Source organism: Alexandromys fortis, unplaced genomic scaffold (assembly GCF_014885135.2).
Source record: "Alexandromys fortis isolate MF-2015 unplaced genomic scaffold, M_Fortis_MF-2015_v1.1 scaffold_258, whole genome shotgun sequence".
Lineage (NCBI taxonomy): Eukaryota > Metazoa > Chordata > Mammalia > Rodentia > Cricetidae > Alexandromys > Alexandromys fortis.
The window spans coordinates 745,391-764,369 of NW_026068132.1; the positions used below are offsets into that span (position 1 = coordinate 745,391).

Sequence of the window (18,979 nt, forward strand, 5' to 3'; positions counted from 1 at the left end):
AGAAAAAGGGGGTCAGTTGTGCTTGCCTCTAACTCAGGCATGGAGGCCAGAAGACCCAGAGTTCCAGGTCATCCTGGGCTACACAGAGAGTTAAACTTAGTCTACATGAGACCCTATATTTTAAAAAAAAGTGGGGGTGGTGGTGTGTGGAAGTGGAGGGGTGTGGTTTAGTGGAAGAGCACCTGCTTCATGTTCCTGGGGCCCTGGATTTGATCCCTACTTCCACAAAAGGTGTAGGGTCTTCCAAGAGGCGTGTTCCCTCGCGTTGCTCTTCTCTTCTTCAAACTTAACAGACTTGGTCTAACCTTCCTCAGTGTCCCCTCTCAGAGTTTCATCTTTGTGTATTGTATCCACGCTCCTCCTGTAGGCTCTGTTCCTGCGGCTACTGCCCTTATGCCGTGGTGACTGCTGCCATAGTACTGTGGTCTTCCTTCCCAATTCAGTCTCCTAGAAACGGTGGCCTTAGAGCTCCAGGTTTCTGACCAGTTTTTGAGATGCATCCCCCCCCCTTCTCAATTCCAGTCCTTCCTGTAACAGAGCCCCAGCCCAGCCCACCTGATTTCGGACAGTTTTCCGAAGTTTTCTTGACTTCTCGTCTGCCTCTCGCAGCTGTAGATGACAATCATTTCTGGCCTCTCCCTCATGAGTTAATAGTTTCAGTGCTAATGGACACTGGGTACATTTTCCTGAGACTTCCTGTTTTGTGAACTTTTTCTGTTTCTATTAACATGAGGACAATTAGCACACGTGAAGTGTTTAGAGGCAAGAGCCCTTCTGCTAGCCTGCAACCTCAGTTCCTAGAAAGTACTGCTTCTTAATGGAATGAAGGTTATCTTGGGGCATGTTGTTGTTCAATTTAAGCCTCTCTCTCTCTCTCTCTCTCTCTCTCTCTGTGTGCAAGTGCGCGCATCTCTCTGCAGACCTCGACTGAGGTCCTCCTGAGGATGGACTTGTTTTGTTGGAGGGGTGCTATACACAGAACTCTGCTTCCATTTCATATGTAAATTGTTATTATTCTGGCTTTTTGAGACAGGGTCTCACTGCATAGCCCTAATTGGCCTGGAATCCTCTTTGTACACCAGGCTGGCCTTGGGCTCACAGAGATCCATCTGCCTCTGTCTCCTGAGTGCTGGGACAAAAGGTGTCCTCTACCATACCCAGTCTCTTATGTGAATATTTTTATAGGGATGAAAAAACCAGATAGCAGGGTGATGAGAACTTGGTGATCCTGTCTGACACTAAGGAACAGAAAGAAAGCAGCAGCCCGTGCTATCATGCCTAGAGTAACCGGCTTTTGCTTCTGTAAGTTCACCCCAGGGCTAGAGGTTTGGGGTAAGAACCAGTTTTTCGATGATCTGGCTGCATATCTATACTATCTGGCTACTAAGGCTTCAGATTTCCCATGTTCATCCAGCAAACCTTGCTTTTTTTTTTTTTTTTTTCTGGTTGAGGACTGAGTACCTTGAGCAAAGACAGGCAAGATCATTTGCACCTCCTGCCTCCCAGCAATGACTCTGGAGTAAGAAGGAACCTGGTTTGGTGTTTCTTTAGAATTGTGTATGTTAGACATCTGGAGCCAGGGTGGACCCGGCTTATGAGGGCCTAGTTCAAGCTTGCTTAGCAGACAGGCAGATGCATTTGCCGGTATTGCCTTGCTTGCCTTTCATCTGTTATTCCACAAGATCCTGCTGACTCGATGGTCACCTCCAGTATTCTTCAGACACCAGGCCCCCTAGTGTGTACCGGTGTGTGGTGGAGGGGTAGTGTTGCTGTTGGTGTGGCCAGAGGAGAGTGCCGAGAAAGACTGCAGACTGGTGCTCTCTGGGGATCCTGGTGACTGGCCTATCAACAGCTCCAAGGGTCCTGGGAAAGTACAGTTACTCAGGAAATTTTTGTCTACTGCTGTGACTACCTGGTGTGTCCCAGGCCACCGTGTTTTGGTGTAAGAAGGCACAAGGAGAAGGAGTTTCTGGCCACAGTAACCCTTGGTCAAACCATCCATAGTTCAGACTTCCTCCAACCTAACCAGGCTAGAACGCATGACACAACACCTCTAATTATCCCAAGGCAGAGGTTTACCAAGATTTTCTTTAAAGTTCCTTCTTTTTCTTTTCTTTCTTTTTCTTTTTTTAGCTTTTATACACAAGTCACATTCCCAGAAAGCAGAGTTAAAAAAAAAAAAAAAAAATCCAAAAAATCTTTTTTCCTCATACACATGCTGCTAAGAAAATACTTTTATACATAGAATTTGAACAAGTGAGAGAGAAGTCTGGGGCTGGGTATGTGGGCTGTGAGAGAGATGCTGGCAGCAGGGACCAGACCACCACGGGCTAATTTTTCTAGGAACTGGCCTTTTTGGTATTAACAGAACTGGTTTCATCCTACCCTCAACTGACTGGAGCTAAAAGTGTCTTAGCTTTCAAAGTGAATGACACAGAAGTTGAAGAATCAGAATATGTGAGAACTAAGGATTTCAGCTGACCCTGCCCGCTTCTCCCTTTCTGCACATAAACCGTCGCTTTAGTGTTGCTGTGTGGCTGGGGGACCCTGCAGAAGCTTAGTTCTAGGGCAGGCGGACACATATCAAATGGGCAACTAATGTATGGGGGGGGGCTCCTCAGAGTTAAGGGGAGAAACGAAACAGCTGGAGGGTGTAGGAAATTTTGCAGGCTTTTCTTTGCTAAAACAAAATATCTAGTAAACCTATCCTGTGCCATTTGGGCTAGATTTGGGAATTGCCAAAATTACCCCCTGCTGGTCACACATGAGGTAAGACTGGGTGTGGGAAGTGTCCCCGGGACACTGCCCTCCTACTGTATCCCCTGGAGAGCATGTTGTGCTTAGGGGACCCCACTTCGTACACATCTTCTCACAGGGCCTTCTGCCTGGCAGACAGGCAGACTCTGGGCAACACCTCCAGTGGATGCTGACTAATGGGGGGCTGGGCTGAGCTGGAGGAGCAAGGGAGAGGGCGGAGGAGTAAGAGGAGAAAAAGCAGATGGGGAGCAGGGGAGCCTGCAATGGCAAAGGAGGTTCCGGACCATCAGAAACATGCCAGAGGCCCTGGGGAGGAAGACAGAAAGGAGAAAAGGGACAGACAAAAGGGATGCACATCCTGACTTCAGAAACCAGGACTGCCCGCCCTCCCCTGTGCGCCCCCCCCCCCCGCCATGCTCTTCTTCCCGGGGTGGCCACGACTCCTACACTGAGAATGAGATCTAGGTGTCCCGACAACACGTTCACCTCAGGGGACAGGGCTCATCTCTGTGTTCCTAGTCCTGCTGAGGCCAGGCACAGCCAGGGGAAGGCTACACTGCCTCTGGTCCGGCAGATCCAGTAAGGACTTAGAGGCATTAGTGCTCAGACTGCAAGAACCTCTCAAATGGGGGTGGGGGGACACAAACAGTAAAACAAAACATAAACAAATGAAACAACAACAAAAAAAAAACCCAAAAAACAACAAAAAAAACCCAAACTACTTGTTTGATGGGAGTTTTCTTTTCTCTCTCTGTATAATCAGTTTTTGTTTTTCTTTACTTCATTCCTCTGGTCTCTCCATCTCTCTCGTGCATGTGCACACTCTCTCTTGCGCTTGTTTATTTGGTGTGTTTCAGTTTTGTTTTTAAAAAGAACTTTGGATTTGCCATGGGTGGGCAGTGTGATCCCCGGAGGCTGGACTGCCCTCGGCAGGGCTAGGGCACGGGGCAGGCCCACAGCTGCTGAGAGGATCTTTGTGTTTAAAGCCTTTGAGAAAAAGCTACTGCAGTTTCCAGGGTATGGGGTGAGGGTGGGTAGAGGGGTCCCTAGCAGCTGCTTCAGCAGGAGTCCAGGCCGCAAGGGTTCCTTCAGGTGAGGAGAGGGTCAGGAGGGAGGGAAATGGGGAGAGTGAACAGGGGCGCTTCTCCCCCTGACAGCCTCCAGTTTGGTTAGTTTTATGGGCTCCCTGCCCATCCCAGGCTCCAACCTTAGGAACCAAGTGGGTTTTTGGAGTTTGTGAGCAGTCTGTGCTCTGGACAAGGGGCAAGAAGAGGGGGGCGGCAAAGTTGATTTTTTTCCCACCGCCCTTTTGTCTTGGGTTTTCATTTTCTTCTTCTTTTCTTTCTTTTGGCGTTTTCTCAGTCAGTATAACAGTATGGAAAACGGGATGTGTTTACAGGGGAAGAGGGCTGGGAACTCAGTGGGAAGGAAGTAGACATGTGTGACAAGGTGGGGTGCATCTGCAAGGGGGGTCAGACTGTCTGCGGGATGGGGAGGAGGCAGGACTCTGCTGGAGGTGGGGTGTGTGAAGCCCACTGAAGGTGGGAATTGACAGACTCCCATGAGGTGGGCAGAGCTGACGGTTGGGGTGAGGGAACCCTAAGGCCCTCTCTTGCCCCATCTTGGTTTTTCTGTTTATAAAGCTAGAAGTGTAGAGGTAGTAGTAGTTTTTGGGTTGGGGTCCGTGTGAGGTAATCTTGCTTCCTCTTTGGCAAAAGCCACAGCAGCCGGGACAGCAGTGGCGCTGTTGGTAACGGTGATGGGAGGGCCTCCTGGGGGCGGGGCTGCCTTGCGCCTGTGGGCTGAGGAGCGCAGATGCGAGGCCAGGGCTTCACGCCCACTCAGCAGCACCTCACAGGCCAGGCAGTGGTAGGTGCAGATAGGCACCCGCAATGGGGGCGGCATGGAACCCCCAGAACCCCGCCCAAAGAAGCAGAAGGATCTCTGGTGGGCAGTAGCTGGGGCCTCGCCGTCAAATGCCATCTTGCATTGACGGCACAAGTAGCGGTGAGTAACATCCACGGTGGAGATGCCCGCGCTGCCTGTCAGCAGCTCGTCAGCCTCACTGCTGTCCCCTTCCCCAGGAGCCGGCAGCTCAGGAGGCTTTGGGGGTGCTGTGGCTGTAGGCTCAGGGGCTTGAGGTGGTGGCTGGAGGAGGGCATTGGGGAGCAGCCCAATGAGGGTCTGAGGTATCACGGGGTTCATGGGAAATAGCCCCTTCTTCATGCCGTAAAGCTGTTGGAAGTAGGCCCCTTGTAACTGAGGACCAAAGACAGCTGGTGGTGCTGCCCCGCCTGCAGGGGGCAATGGGAACGGCAGGAACTGCCCCCCCAACAGGGCTGGGACAGTGGCCTTCAACGCTTTCAGGTTCTTGAGGGCATCAGTGGAGGAGTTGGAAAGGGTTGCAACTGGCTTTCGCTCACCAGAGACTTTGTCTCCTGAGGGATCAGTAGCTGGGCCAGGGGTAGGGTCAGTAGAGCTGTTGTTGGTTTGGTTGGACACAGGTCTCTGAGGTAAGGGGCGGCCTGGACCAGCAGTCTGGACCACTGTGGTAGCAGGCAGGACTGAAGAGGCGAGGCCAAGGAGGCCTGAGGAGGCTGCAGGGCCTAGGAAGATGAAAGGAGGTGATGAAGGGTTACTCCTTTTCGACCTTCCTGCTCCAGACCACTGTAAATGCACACTCATCCCTCCCCCTACCCAGCGGCCTTCGCTCTCTACTCTCCTTTTTTTCCCAGAGCCTGCAGCAAGAATCACTGTGTGGGGGAGAGCCAAGCAGGAAAGGAGGGGCTTATATTAGAGTGCCCTCTCTCTCAAGTCCAGTTCCTCCCAGCCTCCCCAGCTCACCTGAACTGAAAGAAGCCATGCTTCCGAGTGGTGGCTGGGCCAGAGTTGGGCCAGGCAAGAGGACAGGAGCCAGGCGAGGCAGGGTCGGGGAAGGCCCCAGGGGCACAGAGGCAGGAGTGGTAGCGGGCGGCGCGGGGGCGGGCGGCCCTTTAGGAGCGAGTGGGGCCTCGGGTGCTGGGGCTAAGTCGTAGCACTTGCTTTCACTCTTCAGCTGGGCTCGGACGGCCTCCTTAAGCTTGGCCAGGTGCTGACGAGAAAAGAGGTGGCCTCGACAAGAGACATAGAAGTCATACTTGACATCGCAGTAGGGGCAGTCGGTGCGCTGGGCCGCCAAGGCGCCCTCGCTGCCGCTGCCGCTCGCGCTCCCTGCAAGTGCTGTCCCCTGCAGTTTGGCTTTCTTTTCCTTGGCCCGAGCATTTTGGAACCAGACCTGAATGACTCTCTTGGGCAGTCCGATTTCCTCCCCCAGCACCTCGCACTCCTGCATTGTAGGGGTGCGGTAGGCTTCGTAGCAGGCTTTCATGATCTTCAGCTGCAGGCTGCTCATCTGGGTCCTGTATCGCCGCTGCCCCATTGCATCTGGAACTCCAGACCCACTTCCTGGTGCCCCACTGGTCCCTCCAGCCCCCGGGGACTCTGGTTCGGCCAGGCTGGAAGTAGATGAATCACTCAGGTCTCCTGCAGAGGGACTGCAAGCCTCACTTTCTGGAGACGCTTTAGACGGTTCCTCTGGGCCCTCATCCTCACTGAGTGCGGGAACTGGGAGGGGTACAGGGGGCTCTGGTGTTGGTACAGTGGCCTCTTTCCCAGGTGTCCCAGGTGGCAGGAATGATAGAGGCCCGGCTGCAGGGGTGACTGTGGAGTAAGGGAAAGCAGGGGCTTCTCTCTTTGGGGCTTCCTTCCCAGGATCATCTTCTGTCTTGCTCAGCAGGAGGTTGAATTTGGGGAAGGGTGCTGGGGTGGGTGTAACAGTGGGTTTCACCGCTGACCCAGCTACTCCCCCTGGGGTGCTTCGAAACTGGCCTTTCCTCTCTCGGGCCCTGGTATTCTGGAACCAGACCTGCACTACTCGTTTCTTGAGCCCCACCTCCTCAGAGATGCAGTCCAGCATCTTCCGCGTGGGGTTGGAGTCCTGCATGTACCAGCGGTAGAGGATCTCCAGCTGCTCGGGCAGGATGGTGGTGCGCAGGCGCTTGTCTTTGGGGGGTTCACCCTCTCCTCCACCCCCTGCTTCACTGCCTGAGGGAGACAGACTGCCATCGTCATGCTTCCGCTTGAGGGGTGTCCCTGTCACTGAGGAGGTGCCTGATACTACGGGGTTCCGCTCCCCGAACACCAGCAGGGGCAGATCGAGGAGCTGCGGTGGCGCGCTAGGCTGCGCCGCACACGGTGGGAAATGCAGTCTGTGGTGAGCAGTCAGGAGGTCCTGGCTGGGGAAGGAAACGGCACACTGGTCACAGGTGTGGGTGGCAGGGGATGGGGGTGCCTTCCCCTCAGGCTCTTCTTTGCCTTCAGGCCTTGCTGGCTCAACTTGGCTTGGGTCCTCCACATCTGCATGTTCTGGTGATGGGCCACCTTGCCTAGCGGCAGGTTCGGGGTTCTGCTCTTCCGCCTCTTCTTCTTCTACCTCTTCTTCCTCTTCCCCTCTCTCTGCCTCCTCCTCTTCCTCAGGAGGCTGGTCATCATAGCACTTCTTGAGGTGCCGAACTAACTCGAAAACACAGGCAAAGGTGGTATGGCAGCGCCTACAGCCGGAGGCCCCCCCAGAGGACCCCCCAGCGGTCACAGACCCGCCCTCACAGGCATTTTTGCGGGCTTTCTGGCGGGCGTTCTGGAACCACACGACCACCACACGGCTAGCCAGACCCAAGAGGTTTGCCAGTCGCTCCACCTCTCCATCCTTGGGGTAGGCGCTGGTCTCGAAGAAGGACTGCAGGGCTTGGGTCTGGAATTCAGTGAACTTGGTTCTGGAGAAGCGGCGGCCTGCAGGCACCGTGTGAGGAAGACTGCCTCGAGAGCCGTCGTCTTCCTCCAGGGGCCAGTGTCCTCCTGCCAGGCTTCGCTCCTCAGAAGCGTGGATCCCCGCTACCTCAGGCTCTGGAATCATGAAAGGTGGGCCTATCTGGGGAGGTGACTCCAGGGACCCATCTGGAGGTTTGGGGGGCTCTACTGGGGGTGGATACAGGCTGTCATAGCTCTTCCGAAACTGAGCGGCGTATCGGCTCAGAGCCTCAAAGGGCAGAAAGCGGCGGTGAACGTGTTCCTCGTGACTCTTGAGGATAAGCATATTGGAGAAGAGTTTCCCACAGGCCCCGCAGGCCAGCTTGTCTCCGCCCCCCAGAGACTCTGGGGGAGGAGGTGCTGGGGGAGGGGGCACTGCCTGCTTCCCTTCATTGTACTGAATGACTAACTCAAAGCCGAAATTTTCTAGCAGGGCTTTGGCTGCTGTGCGGGCAGCATCGTTGGGCGATGTGTGGGGTGGTGAAGAGGGCCCTGCTTCATTCCCCTCTTCAGCTATGAGGGGCCGCTCCCATTCCTGCTCAGGCAGCTCAGCCTTGGGGGGTGCGGGAAGAGGAGGCGGGGTGGCAGCCGGTAGGGACAGCATGGGTGTAGGACTGGCTAGTGCCAGCTTGGGCCCCACTTTGAGGTCATGGAGGTAGAAGGGCAGCAGCAGCTGCTGCGGTTGGAGCTTGAGCAGTGATTCTGGAACCAGAGGGAAGGGGGGCAGGACTGGGGGGGTGAAGAGGGGGGCCGGGAACCGGTGCAGGTCCAAGGGAGGGGGTGGTGGAGACAGGAAGGGCAGTCCAGACATGAAGCCACTGGGGTCGGGGCCTTTCTTCTCAGTGCCCACCTCACCCTCAGTCTCGCCTTCCTTGAGTTCTTCTTGGCTGCGCTCCGGTCCTTCAGTCTTGGCATCAGTCTTGGCCCCCCTGGAGCGAGTCTGGTGCAGAACCGATCGCATATGGATCTCTAGGGTGGAGCTCTGGTTGTAGGACACTCGGCAGACTGTGCACTTGAAGGGTTTGTCTGATGTAGCGCTGGTGGGTGGGGGGATGCCAGCCTCTCCTCGGGCAGGGCATGATGGGTCAATGGCAGCCTTCTTCATCTTGTGAAGGTGGGAGACAGAATTATAGTGAACCAAGAGGATGTTCTTTTGGGTGAAGGACTCCTTACACACAGTACACTTAAAGGGGCGAGCAGGGTCAAGAAATTTGTCCAGGGCAAAGTTGGTGGTCTTCCGATAGGTCAGCGGGTGGCGAGAGTCAGCTGGGGATGGCTCTGCAGAGCGGGGTTCCCCCATGGCTCCTTCTTCCTCTTCAGCCATGGCTGGTGGAGCAGCCACTTCTTCAGCCTGGGCATCGAGCTGAGGGGCCGGAGATGAGACTGGAGAAGAGGGCTGCTCAGGGCTTCCTGAGGGCTGCTCTGGGCCCTCGACTGGTGCCGGGGGAGGTTCAGGAGGATCTGGGCTGGCCTCTGGGGTCAGGTTAGAGCTCTCTACAGGAGACAGGGGAGGAAGAACGGTGTTCAAGCTGAGCTCCAACCGTTGGCTATCCAAAGCCCCTGACTAGATGCCAGTTGTCTTCAGAACCCCTTGATCCCTTTTTCTGCCATTTTGGGAGGTATGCTGAACCCTTCCTTACCTGCTCCCTGATCTCTGCTGGAAGTGGGCTCTGGGCCAGGAGTGGGGCGTTCTAGGCCATCTTCCACAGGGGTTGGTGTGAGTCCAGGCAGCATTTTGGTTGCAAAGGTCATCTCTACGGTTGTGGCCTGTAACGTAGGAAATCCTGGTGGTTTTCCATCATTATCCGCTGCTCCCTACTGCTATTCCTGATCCATTTATTCTGCACCCGTATCTGTGCCAAGCTCTCTTCCCCTGGATCCAATGTCCTGTCTAGACAAATCTTCCCCCAAAATTGATGCTCTTCTTTGGCTGAGAGACTGGGTAGCTAGCTGCCCTCACCCCCGTCCCCAGACTAAAAGTATCTTACCTAGTTTTAACAACTCTTTTCAGGATTTAGTGGAAGTGAGGGTAATACATAGTTGTCTTCTCTAGGAGTAAAGTCAACTAGGTGCTAAGAGCCACCCCACCAACTTTATTTTCCCACGTCAACTCTCTAGAATGCGATTTTCTTCACATCCTACCCCCAGCACACTGGCCTGGATATTGCTGCCTCTTCCTCTCTTCCCACACTGCCCTGGCAGGACCTTAAGACCATTTTCCCTCGGCCTGCACTCACCACAAGCAGCAGCTTCTCAACACACTCGGGCACCACGTTGTGAAGGTGGCTGAGGTGGAAGTGTAGGGCAGGCCGGCCCATCAGCTGTTCCTGGCAGAGTGGGCACCTGTACTTGGGCTGCACAGCATGCTGGGAGAGTGTATGAACCCTCACCTGGTCAGACTCTGGGCTCAGGAAGCTGCAATATGGACAGCAGTATACCTGGGGAATACATATGGGTGGTGGAGAAGTCAGGGAAGAGGGGGGACCCACTATTTCACAGTCACTAGGATTCAATGCAACACTCTCCCCATCTCCGTCCTCAGGAGACAACCAGTCCTGGAAGCTGGCAATTGTGCTGGGCTAGGACAAAGGCCTAGCCTAGACTGCTATTTTGACTCTCTTCTCTGTCAGCTCCCCTCCTTCCACCCCGGGTTCTGCCTTCCTTCTGGTGTGTCTTTCCCCCTGGATATCCTCGCCAGTCTTCCAGCCGGCAGATGGCCCGATACTAGCCTCTGCCCTGAGTCTGGCTCTCACCCCTACCCCACTGCCTGTCTTTGCTGTGAAATACCTCCTTTCCTCTGAACACTTTCAGACCCGGTCCTCCCTTACCCCAGCCTATTGTGCTTCTTCCAGGTTCTGAACATCTACAGAGGGGTCCTATCTCTTTGCCCTGCAGCTGACTCCTCTCTCTCAGGCTCAGCTGCACCCCATTCTCTTTCCCTTTCACCACTTCTTTCTGTTTGCTTGTTTTGGGTTTTCTTTTGTTTGTTTGTTTTGAGACAGGGTTTCTCTGTATAGCCCTGGCTGTCTTGGAACTTGCTCTGTAGACCAGGCTGGCCTCCAACACAGTTTCACCTGTCTCTGTGTTGGAATTAAAGGTGTGCGCCACCACTGCCCAGCTCATGACCTCTTCTTCTTCCTTTATTATTTTTGTTTGTTTGTTTTCTTTTTTTGTTTTTCGAGATAGGGTTTCTTTGTATAGGCCTTGCTGTCCTGGAACTGACTCTGTAGATCAGGCTGGCCTTGAAGTCACAGAGATACACCTGCCTCTGTCTCCCAAGTGTTGGGATTAAAGGTGTGTGCCACCACCTGGCTTTATTTATTGATGTACATTGGTGTTTCACCTGCATGCATGTTTGTGTGAGGGTGTCAGATCCCCTGGAACGGGGGTTACAGATAGCTGTGCCATGTGGGTGCTGGGAATTGAGCCTGGGTTCTTTGGAAGAGCAATCAGTGCTCTTTACTGCTTGAGCCAGCTCTCCAGCCCCAGGCCGGCCCAGGGAAATTCTGGTTGTTCAGCGCATTGTGGTCTAGACCTTCGGGGAGAGGGAGGCACTAGAGGCCTGCTGTCACCTGAGTGGGCATTTTGCTTCTCTCTCTGGCCCACCTCCTCCTGCTGCTCTGCACGTTCCTAGGCCTGCACCGAGGTGCTCATATTAATGACAGGTCCTGTAACACACAGGCTGCTGAGAGGAGTTGGGAGGAAGAGAAACTGAGGACTGAGGTATCCCTACATGCTGCAGTGGAGTCTGGGGAGCTGTGAGGCCCAGGATGGCATCTCAAGACCACAGACTTGGGATCTCCTCAGAACCGACACAGAGATCACAAGGCCAGATTGCTCCTGAGTCCTTTCATGTCCAGGTCCTGAAGCTCAGAGGTTTGTGGGACTGCCTGTCGATGAGCGGCTTGTTGGGTGCCTCTACTCTTAGGAAGGGGGTGCCAGGACGGTTCTTTCCAGCTTACGGCTCCCTGAAGGAAGGAACAACATCCTCCCGTAGTCCTATGGGACTGCTCTTGTGTTCTGCATTGCTCTTCCCACCCCGCCAGGCTTCCCTCCCCGTCTCCTGCATCCTTCCAGTTGCTCCCTCTTTTCCCCAAGTTCCCACCACTCCTTCCTGTCACACCCTCTGTGTTCACGCTCACAGGCAGGTTTCCGCCTTAGGTGCAGAACATACAGAACTGGCCCTCGGTAGAAATTCCCATGTGAGATTCTGAGATAAAATAGCCACAAGCTCAATAGAAGCCTTTAGAACAGTGGTTCTCAACCTTCCCAATGCTGGTTACTATAGGTCCTCATGCTACGGTGCCCCAACCATAAAACGATTTTTGTTTTAGACCATAGCTGTGATTTTGCTACCGTAATGAATAATAATGGCTTCAGATGACCCAAGGGGTGGCAACCCTCAGGTTGAGAACCACTGGTTTAGAGTACAAGATCTCAGTAAAGCCAGGCCCCCACCTTCATCATCCCAGTTACCCCAGTTCTGACCGTGATCTGGTTGGCACTGTCTGTGGAAGGGCCAGTTCTGTCCTCTGTCACTCCAGAAGCTGAGGGTGAGAGGAGAGGAGGTTAAAGGACCCCTTTAATTCTCCCCCTTCCTGCATAGCCCCTACTACCATAGAGCTTTCAGGGTGGGAAGCAGGCTTCAGAGAATGGAGAACGGGCAAGAAACTCAGCAGTTGGGTGGGGCCTGGCAGGGAGGGCTTCTGGGTTAGCCAGGGCTGGGTCTTCATAGGGGGCAGGGAGATGCCTGGGCCACCACAGCCTGTTTGCCCTTTCTTTTCTCTGAGCAATTTTGCTCCTTCTGGGAAGGAGGTCTTTTGGGGTGCCTGGGCTTCTGAAGGACTCCATGAACATCCCAGGATACACAGCAAACTGGATGGGGGAGACAGATCAGAGGCTCACCCAATTGTTCTGTCTTGTTCTGGGCATCTTTCTCAGAAGTGGGTGGCTTAGATGAGGGGGGATCAGTCTTCCCTGTGTGGGGTGGAGACAGAGTCAGCACAGCGCCATGAACACTGGGGAAGGAGGGAGGACTCAGGGCAGAGGAAGCAGGACCAGCAGCCAGTTGGTGAAGGAATGGATGAGTAAACCAGGAGGCAGGGAAGAATGAAAAGCCGCCAGGAGAGACACAGTGGAACAGCGGGGCAAGCCTAACACCCCATCCCTAGCAACAAGCCCCACAACAGGACTGGACTAAACTTGGCCTCCTGGCCTGCCTGACCCTGGAAAGGGGAAACCCCAAAAGTGTCGTGGGAGGGGCCCTGCAAATGCTGAATGAAGCGGCGGCGGCTGCAGTGACCAGGAGCGATGGGCAAGGACATTACCACTCAAGTAAGAACTGACAGATGTGTAGGAATTTATTTTCGGTGGCAGCCTAATTAAAGTGTTAAAAGTTCCTTAACTCCATTCAGCCTTGCGCCAGGATCGTTAGCTATTGATCTGGGCCCCTCCAGCACTTAACTCCAGCCAGCGTATTGGCAATTCAATTAGCACCAGTCAATGCTGCCTGTTCCTGGTTCCTGCTGCCCTGCCCTCGCCCTCACCCACCGCTGGCCTCTCCAAAGCCCAGATGCCCATGCCCACCTCTGACAGCCCCTTCCAGGCTCTTCTCCTGCACCCTCTGGATCAATGGCGCCTGGCTGGCTGTTCCCGGCCTCTGCTGGAACAACCTCTGCTGCCTAAGGGGGTCTCTAAGCCCAGCCTTGGGGCTGAAGACCTCCTAGGAGACAGGAAGAGGCTGGGAAACTTGTTGGGGCCTCTTCCCATCCCTGTTGCCTTTGGACCATGCCCACAGTGCCCATCTCCTTCCAACAAGACTGGCCCAGCATTTAACATATTTTAGATTTTTCTCTTTGCCTACCATCCCGCGCAACCACTAGCTGCTACTCAGAATCACCGCCTCACTTCCTCCTGTCTTCCTGGTCTTCACTCAGCAAATCTCTGCCATTCTCTCCATCCTCCAGGAGTCTCTTGCTCCCCTCCTTGCTGGGAAACCCCTGCTCCTGGCATCCCCATCTTGCCTTCCCATCCCTTCCCCACACCTTCCTCCGAGCTGTTGGTAGCTCACAGGCCCCTTGCTGCTCCCTCTGTCACGTGGTTGCTACCGCCCTGCCTCTGTCTTTTTCTGTTCCCTCTTCCTCACCAGGAGTTCGGAGCCGCCCATGGCTGAAGCTCAGGATATTCTGAAGAGCCGAGAGGCCTTCTTCAGCGCTTGGGCCATTTTGTAGCAGCTGCAGACGCCTCTGGGCCTGGGCATCGCGGTGGGCGGGTGTGCGCAGGTGTTGTAGCACGGCTAGGCGGGAAGGTGTGTCCCAGGCACACAGCAGACAGCGGTAAAGCCCCAGCTCTGGCCCTGCCTCTGCTCCCTCCATATCCAGGAGAAACTAGAACCATGGAAGAGGCCGGCTCAGATGTAGAAGGAGCACCTCCAGATCTCTGGGCACACTCCTTTCTCGGACCGCCTTCCTGGCTAACCTCCCGTTCCCCTTCTCGGCCACCTATGCATCACTGCTTTCCTTCTCTTTCTCCCACCAATCCTGGGTTCCCGAGTATGCGACTGCGCTCTGCTTCTGCCTCTTGGACTTGTGGGTAACATGATGGGCTGGACTGAGATGCCAGAAAAGCTGAATAAAGTCTGTTTTCCTCCTGACGGTCCACTGTCCTTTGGTCTTTCTCCAAGGTCTGCCCAACACTTTGCTACCCTGGTACATACACAGCCCCACCCTTCATGTCCATCACCCCGGGTTCCTCCACCACTTCTCTATTCTGCACCTCCTTCCACCCTGGTCCCCTCCCTCTCCTGGCCCCTCTGCCTGAACTTCACCTTATAGATCTGGCTGTTTTCTTCATGGGCTGACCCCCGGGCGTGCAGCTGCATCTTCTCCTTGCTGTTGGACTCAAAGTCACAGATGTTGCAGCGCAGGTGGAGCAGGGAGACAGAGCCATAAGAAGCCCCGTCCCCCAGGGGCAGTGGGGAAGAGGTGCCCATGGCTCCACCCCCCTCCCTAAGGTGGGCTGCTAGCTGGTACTTCTGCGTGTGTTTATCAGTCTTGAGGTGGAGCTGGAAGTTGGCCTTGAGCTGGGTGCCATAGCAGCAAAGTTTGCAGCGGTGGGTGTCACCGGCTACCTCCTTCCACTCGGCCTCTGGGAGGCTCCGGCCTATGCTGCAGTGGTAAAGCAGCAGCTCCAGGCTGTCTGTGCTGAACGCCTGGCACACCAGGCAGCGGAACACCTTCACGGGTGGGCTGTCATCTGGGGATGGTGAGGCGGGCAGGCCGTCGGAGGAGGAGCCCAGGAGCTGACTTGGTGGCAGATGGGTCTCAGGGGAGAGGCTGCCAGGGGCTAGGGGACAGAGACAGGTTAGTGACTAAGGAAGAGTGAATGGGGGTACTAGAGAGAGCCATGTTTACCTAAGCGGGCGGGGGGGGGGGGGGGGGGGGGGGGGGGGGGGGGGGGGGGGGGGGGGGGGGGGGGGGGGGGGGGGGAGTGCTAACTGTGGGGAGGCTCCAGCAGGGAGCAGCTGGAGCAGAGTGGGGAACTTACCAGTGGTGAGGAACTTTCGGGAAGGTGCTCCAAGGTGGTGGAGACCATTGAGGAGCAGCTGGGCTTCCAGGGGCTTGTCTGGCCTCAGCCCAGGCCCAGGCAGAGGCGTCTGAGGCTGTCCTAGGGCCTGGGGCCCAAAGTACTGGAAGAGTTCTGGAGGGTTGGTGGGGGTAGTTCCCGGCGGCGGGGGAGGTCCTGGCCCCACCAGCCCTGGCGGCAGGCCGAGCGGCAGCCCCTGGTGCAACATGAGGACGTTCTGCATGTGTTTCTCGGAAGTCATGTGGATGCGCAGGTTTCGGGAGATGTTGGTTTCATAGCTGCACACCTTGCACTGCCAGGATGATTTGGCTTTGGGCTCTTTATCCCCTACAGAAGGGGGCGGGAGGGACGCCTCTGGGGGACTGCCCTGCCCACCAGGCCCCGCCTGGAAGCCCTGCAGGTTGGCCAGGTGCTTGTCGGACTGCATGTGGATGCTGAGGTTGCCTTTGGTGGTGGTGGAGTAGTTGCAGACGTCGCAGCGGTAGGGCTTGTAGCCACAGTTGTAGCTCTCTCCGCGAGCGAGGCGGGGGTGGGCGCCCCCGGCGCTGCAGTAGCTGCAGTGACTGTTGCTCTCCGGATGCTTCTCCCGCATGTGCACGTCTAGGGTCTGCTGGTACTTGTAGTGCCAGTTGCACTTGGGACACTTGAGAGTCTTGCAGGAATTGCGTGAGTGTAGCAGGGACATGTGGCTGGACAGGCTGAGGCCCTGGAAGGCTGCAGGGGCCGGAGTGTAGTCATCAATCAGGCGACAGGACTGAGGTGGGTCACTGGCGTCTTCAGGAGAGCCTACTGGAGCTGGGAGCGTGGCTGCCTCCTTGGAGGTGGGTGAGCTTTGGTTGAGTGGGAGGCAGAGCCCTCCATCCTCTTCCTGCCCCTCGGGGAACCAGTCTGGCCCTGCCTCGCCTCTTGATACTGGCGATTCTTTGGCTTGGGTTGGGCTGGGGTCCCAGGTGGTTAGGGCTGTGGATGGGGATGGTGGACTGAGGGCCATAACTTCTTCAGTGGGGAGAGCGAGGGCCTGGATGTCTGCTTCTGGGGGGCCATCCTCAGTCTGGGCTCCGTTTGTCACCGCGGTCCCTGTGTTGTTGTCAGGGACTTTGGGAGAAGGGCAAGCAAGTTTTGGTTCCAGAAAGCTTAGGAAGGCCACGCCACCTTCATCACCTTCCTGAAGTATGGCCGGGCTGCCCAGCAGGCCCTGGTGGTGGGCAGGGGTCAGCTTCACTCCATGAGAATGTGTGTGGCCTATGAAGGCCCGGAGCCGGCTGAAACCCAGGCGGCACAGAAGGCAGAGCCAGAACAGTGCCCTGTGGTCTCCCCATTGGCTCCCCATGGGGCCATCTTTGGGATCTTCGGATGGGTTTGGAACCAGCTGGTAGCTCCAGAAGGATCCATCCCTTCCCTCACAGGCAGCCAGAGATGGCACTGAGGTATCATGGGACAGAATTTGGTCAGAAGAGCTAAAGCCTTGGGTTGGGTCAAAGCCATGTTGGATGTGAAGAGTGGTAAGGTGTGAGGAGGGAAAATGGGCAAGGAGGGGCAGGCTGGGCTCTTCCTGGACGCTTGCCTCATCCCAGGGGAAGCCCTTTGGTAACAAGAGTTCACTGCCACCTGAACAAGAGTTCACTGACAGCTTGGCCAGTAGGTAGGCCTTACCCCCAGCTGCAAAGAACAAGTGGTTGCTTAGGTCCAAAGGAAGGATCGTTTCCTCCTCCCCCTCCTCCTCCTTTTCCACCCCGAGGTCCTTTGGTGGGATGTGACCACAGCCAGGCTCTCCTTGGGGATCTCCAATCTCTTTTGGTGGAACAAGGCCGCAGCCTGACTCCAGACGCTCTGCCCCTGGCTCTGAGGACCTTACACTTTCAGAGGTGGCGGGGGCATCAGGGGGATCTTTGGTGACAGGATCAGAGGTGCTAGAGGAGGTGTCCGCAGGTGGGGACGGAGCATCATGCCCAGGGGAAGGAACAGCACTGGAGGAAGAGGCCGAATTAAGGGTAGCCATGGTAGACGGAGGACCGCTGAGGGTTCATGTCAGCGTGACAGCCAGGACCCTGCAGAAGGCAAGGAGAGAGCAATGTCATGAGATGCCAGGGTCCCCAAGGCCGAAGGTCTGGACTCTCTAGTCCTGTCATGCTCCCAGAGCACCAGACTCAGGTGCCCTCATGCCAACTTGAAGTCTAACAGGCCTAAAAAATTAACGTGCCTAAAATTAGAACTCACTATTGATTTCCGAACTGGCTCTTCCTCTCTGTCTTGCAACCTCAAAGCTGGTACCACTCATCCTTCTGCTTAGGTATGTCCACCCCATCTGCAAATTTCCACAGCGAGCTCCGGAATGCGTCGGACCCTGCCCCCACCATCTTCCTCCACCGCGCCATCTTGGCCCACGCCACCGTTACCTTTCTAGCTGCTCTAACAGAGGAACCTACTCTTTTCCACCCCTGCCTTCTCAGTCTGGTGTCTCCCTCTAACAGCCAGAGCCATCGCTTCATCTTTACCTATGAGACCCGCCAAGGGTTTGTGAGGAGCCCTTCATCTGCCACCGGTCAACTCGTCAGCTCAGGGGCAGTCTTGGTTCCATTTGTCTCCTCACCAATTTCCCACTTTTCAAAATGTTTATTTATTTATTTTTTTTTGAGACAGGGTTTCTCTGTGTAGTTCTGGAGCCTGTCCTGGAACTAGCTCTGTAGACCAGGCTGGTCTCGAACTCACAGCGATCCGCCTGCCCCTGCTTCTGGAGTGCTGGGGGTGAAAGGCGTGCGCCCGGCTCAGAATGTTTTAAAATAAACTTTAGGTTATAATTTTCTTTTCCTTTTTCCTTTCCTTTCCTGTTTTTCTTTTTAGACAGGCTCTCATTGAACCCAGGCCGATCTTGGACTTGTGATTCTTTGCTACCTCTACTGGGATTACAGGTGTGCATCACTATGCCTAGTTCACGCAGTCCTGGGAATTGAACCCAGGGCTTTGTGACTTCTAGGAAAACACTATATCGATTGAGCTATGTCCTTAGCCCTCCCACATAGTTGTCTCAGAAAATTACTTGTGTGTGTGTGTGTGCGCGCGCATGTGTGTGTGTGTGCGCGTGTGTGTGTGCCATGGCACACACGTGGAGATGAAAATCAGCTCTTCTCTACTGTGTGGGTCCTGGGGGTAGAACTCGGGCTGTCACGTTTTCAGCAAGCACCTTTACCCAGTGAGCCAGCTTGTCAGCTCTGTTACTTGTCTTTAAAAGATGTAAATCATACTCCATTCTACATAAATTCCACCAATGGTTTCTCATTGCACTCAAGAAAATGCAGTCCCTTTCTGGGCTCTGCAAAGTCCTACCTGCCAGAAAGTCCACTTCCACAGTCTCCCCCGAGCTGCCTTGTTTAGACCACTGGTCAGCCAGGCAGCCTTCCCGCCTCTCTCCCCACCACACCCTCTCCCTCTCTTTCTCGGTCCTTCCTTGTCCAAGAGCCTTTGGCAGAGTGGCCCTCAGAGTTTTCACAGCCTAGTGAAAAACGTTGCCCAGCTTCCTTCCTTTCCTTCCGGAGGGTTAGTTCCATGAGGATTCTATCTGCTTTCTACTTCTCTATGATTCACAGACACAGTCCAGTCCTCATATAACCCAGGCTAGCCTTACATTCCAGTAGCTGAGAATAACCCTGAATCCTCCTACCTCGACTGCCCAAGTGCTGGGGCTACAGGCATGTGCCATCATGCTAATAAATATCTTTGAGATGAATGAACCCTGAGAAAACCCTTCAGGTCTGGCTCCTTGTCAGAGGTCTTCTTGCTTTCCCTAGCACACATC

General features: G+C 55.1%; 1 protein-coding gene across 2 annotated transcripts in view; it reads right to left on the reverse strand.

Annotated features, from left to right (window-relative positions):
• Positions 1–2,094: 2,094 nt before the first annotated feature.
• Positions 2,095–18,979, reverse strand: part of Zfhx2 (zinc finger homeobox 2) — a 34,391-nt gene continuing 17,506 nt past the window's right edge. Inside the window, exons 2-10 of one of the 2 annotated variants that reach the window (XM_050126154.1) lie at positions 15,148–17,234; positions 14,429–14,946; positions 13,748–13,988; positions 12,508–12,579; positions 12,091–12,149; positions 9,840–10,040; positions 9,243–9,369; positions 5,602–9,096; positions 2,095–5,363 (exon numbers count right to left, since the gene is read on the reverse strand). In XM_050126154.1, coding sequence (XP_049982111.1) covers positions 4,393–5,363; positions 5,602–9,096; positions 9,243–9,369; positions 9,840–10,040; positions 12,091–12,149; positions 12,508–12,579; positions 13,748–13,988; positions 14,429–14,946; positions 15,148–17,185 — 7,722 coding nt within the window. In that variant the 5' untranslated portion in view covers positions 17,186–17,234 and the 3' untranslated portion in view covers positions 2,095–4,392. The remainder of the gene's footprint in view (positions 5,364–5,601; positions 9,097–9,242; positions 9,370–9,839; positions 10,041–12,090; positions 12,150–12,507; positions 12,580–13,747; positions 13,989–14,428; positions 14,947–15,147; positions 17,235–18,979) is intronic. The other variant, XM_050126155.1, reaches the window with a different exon arrangement.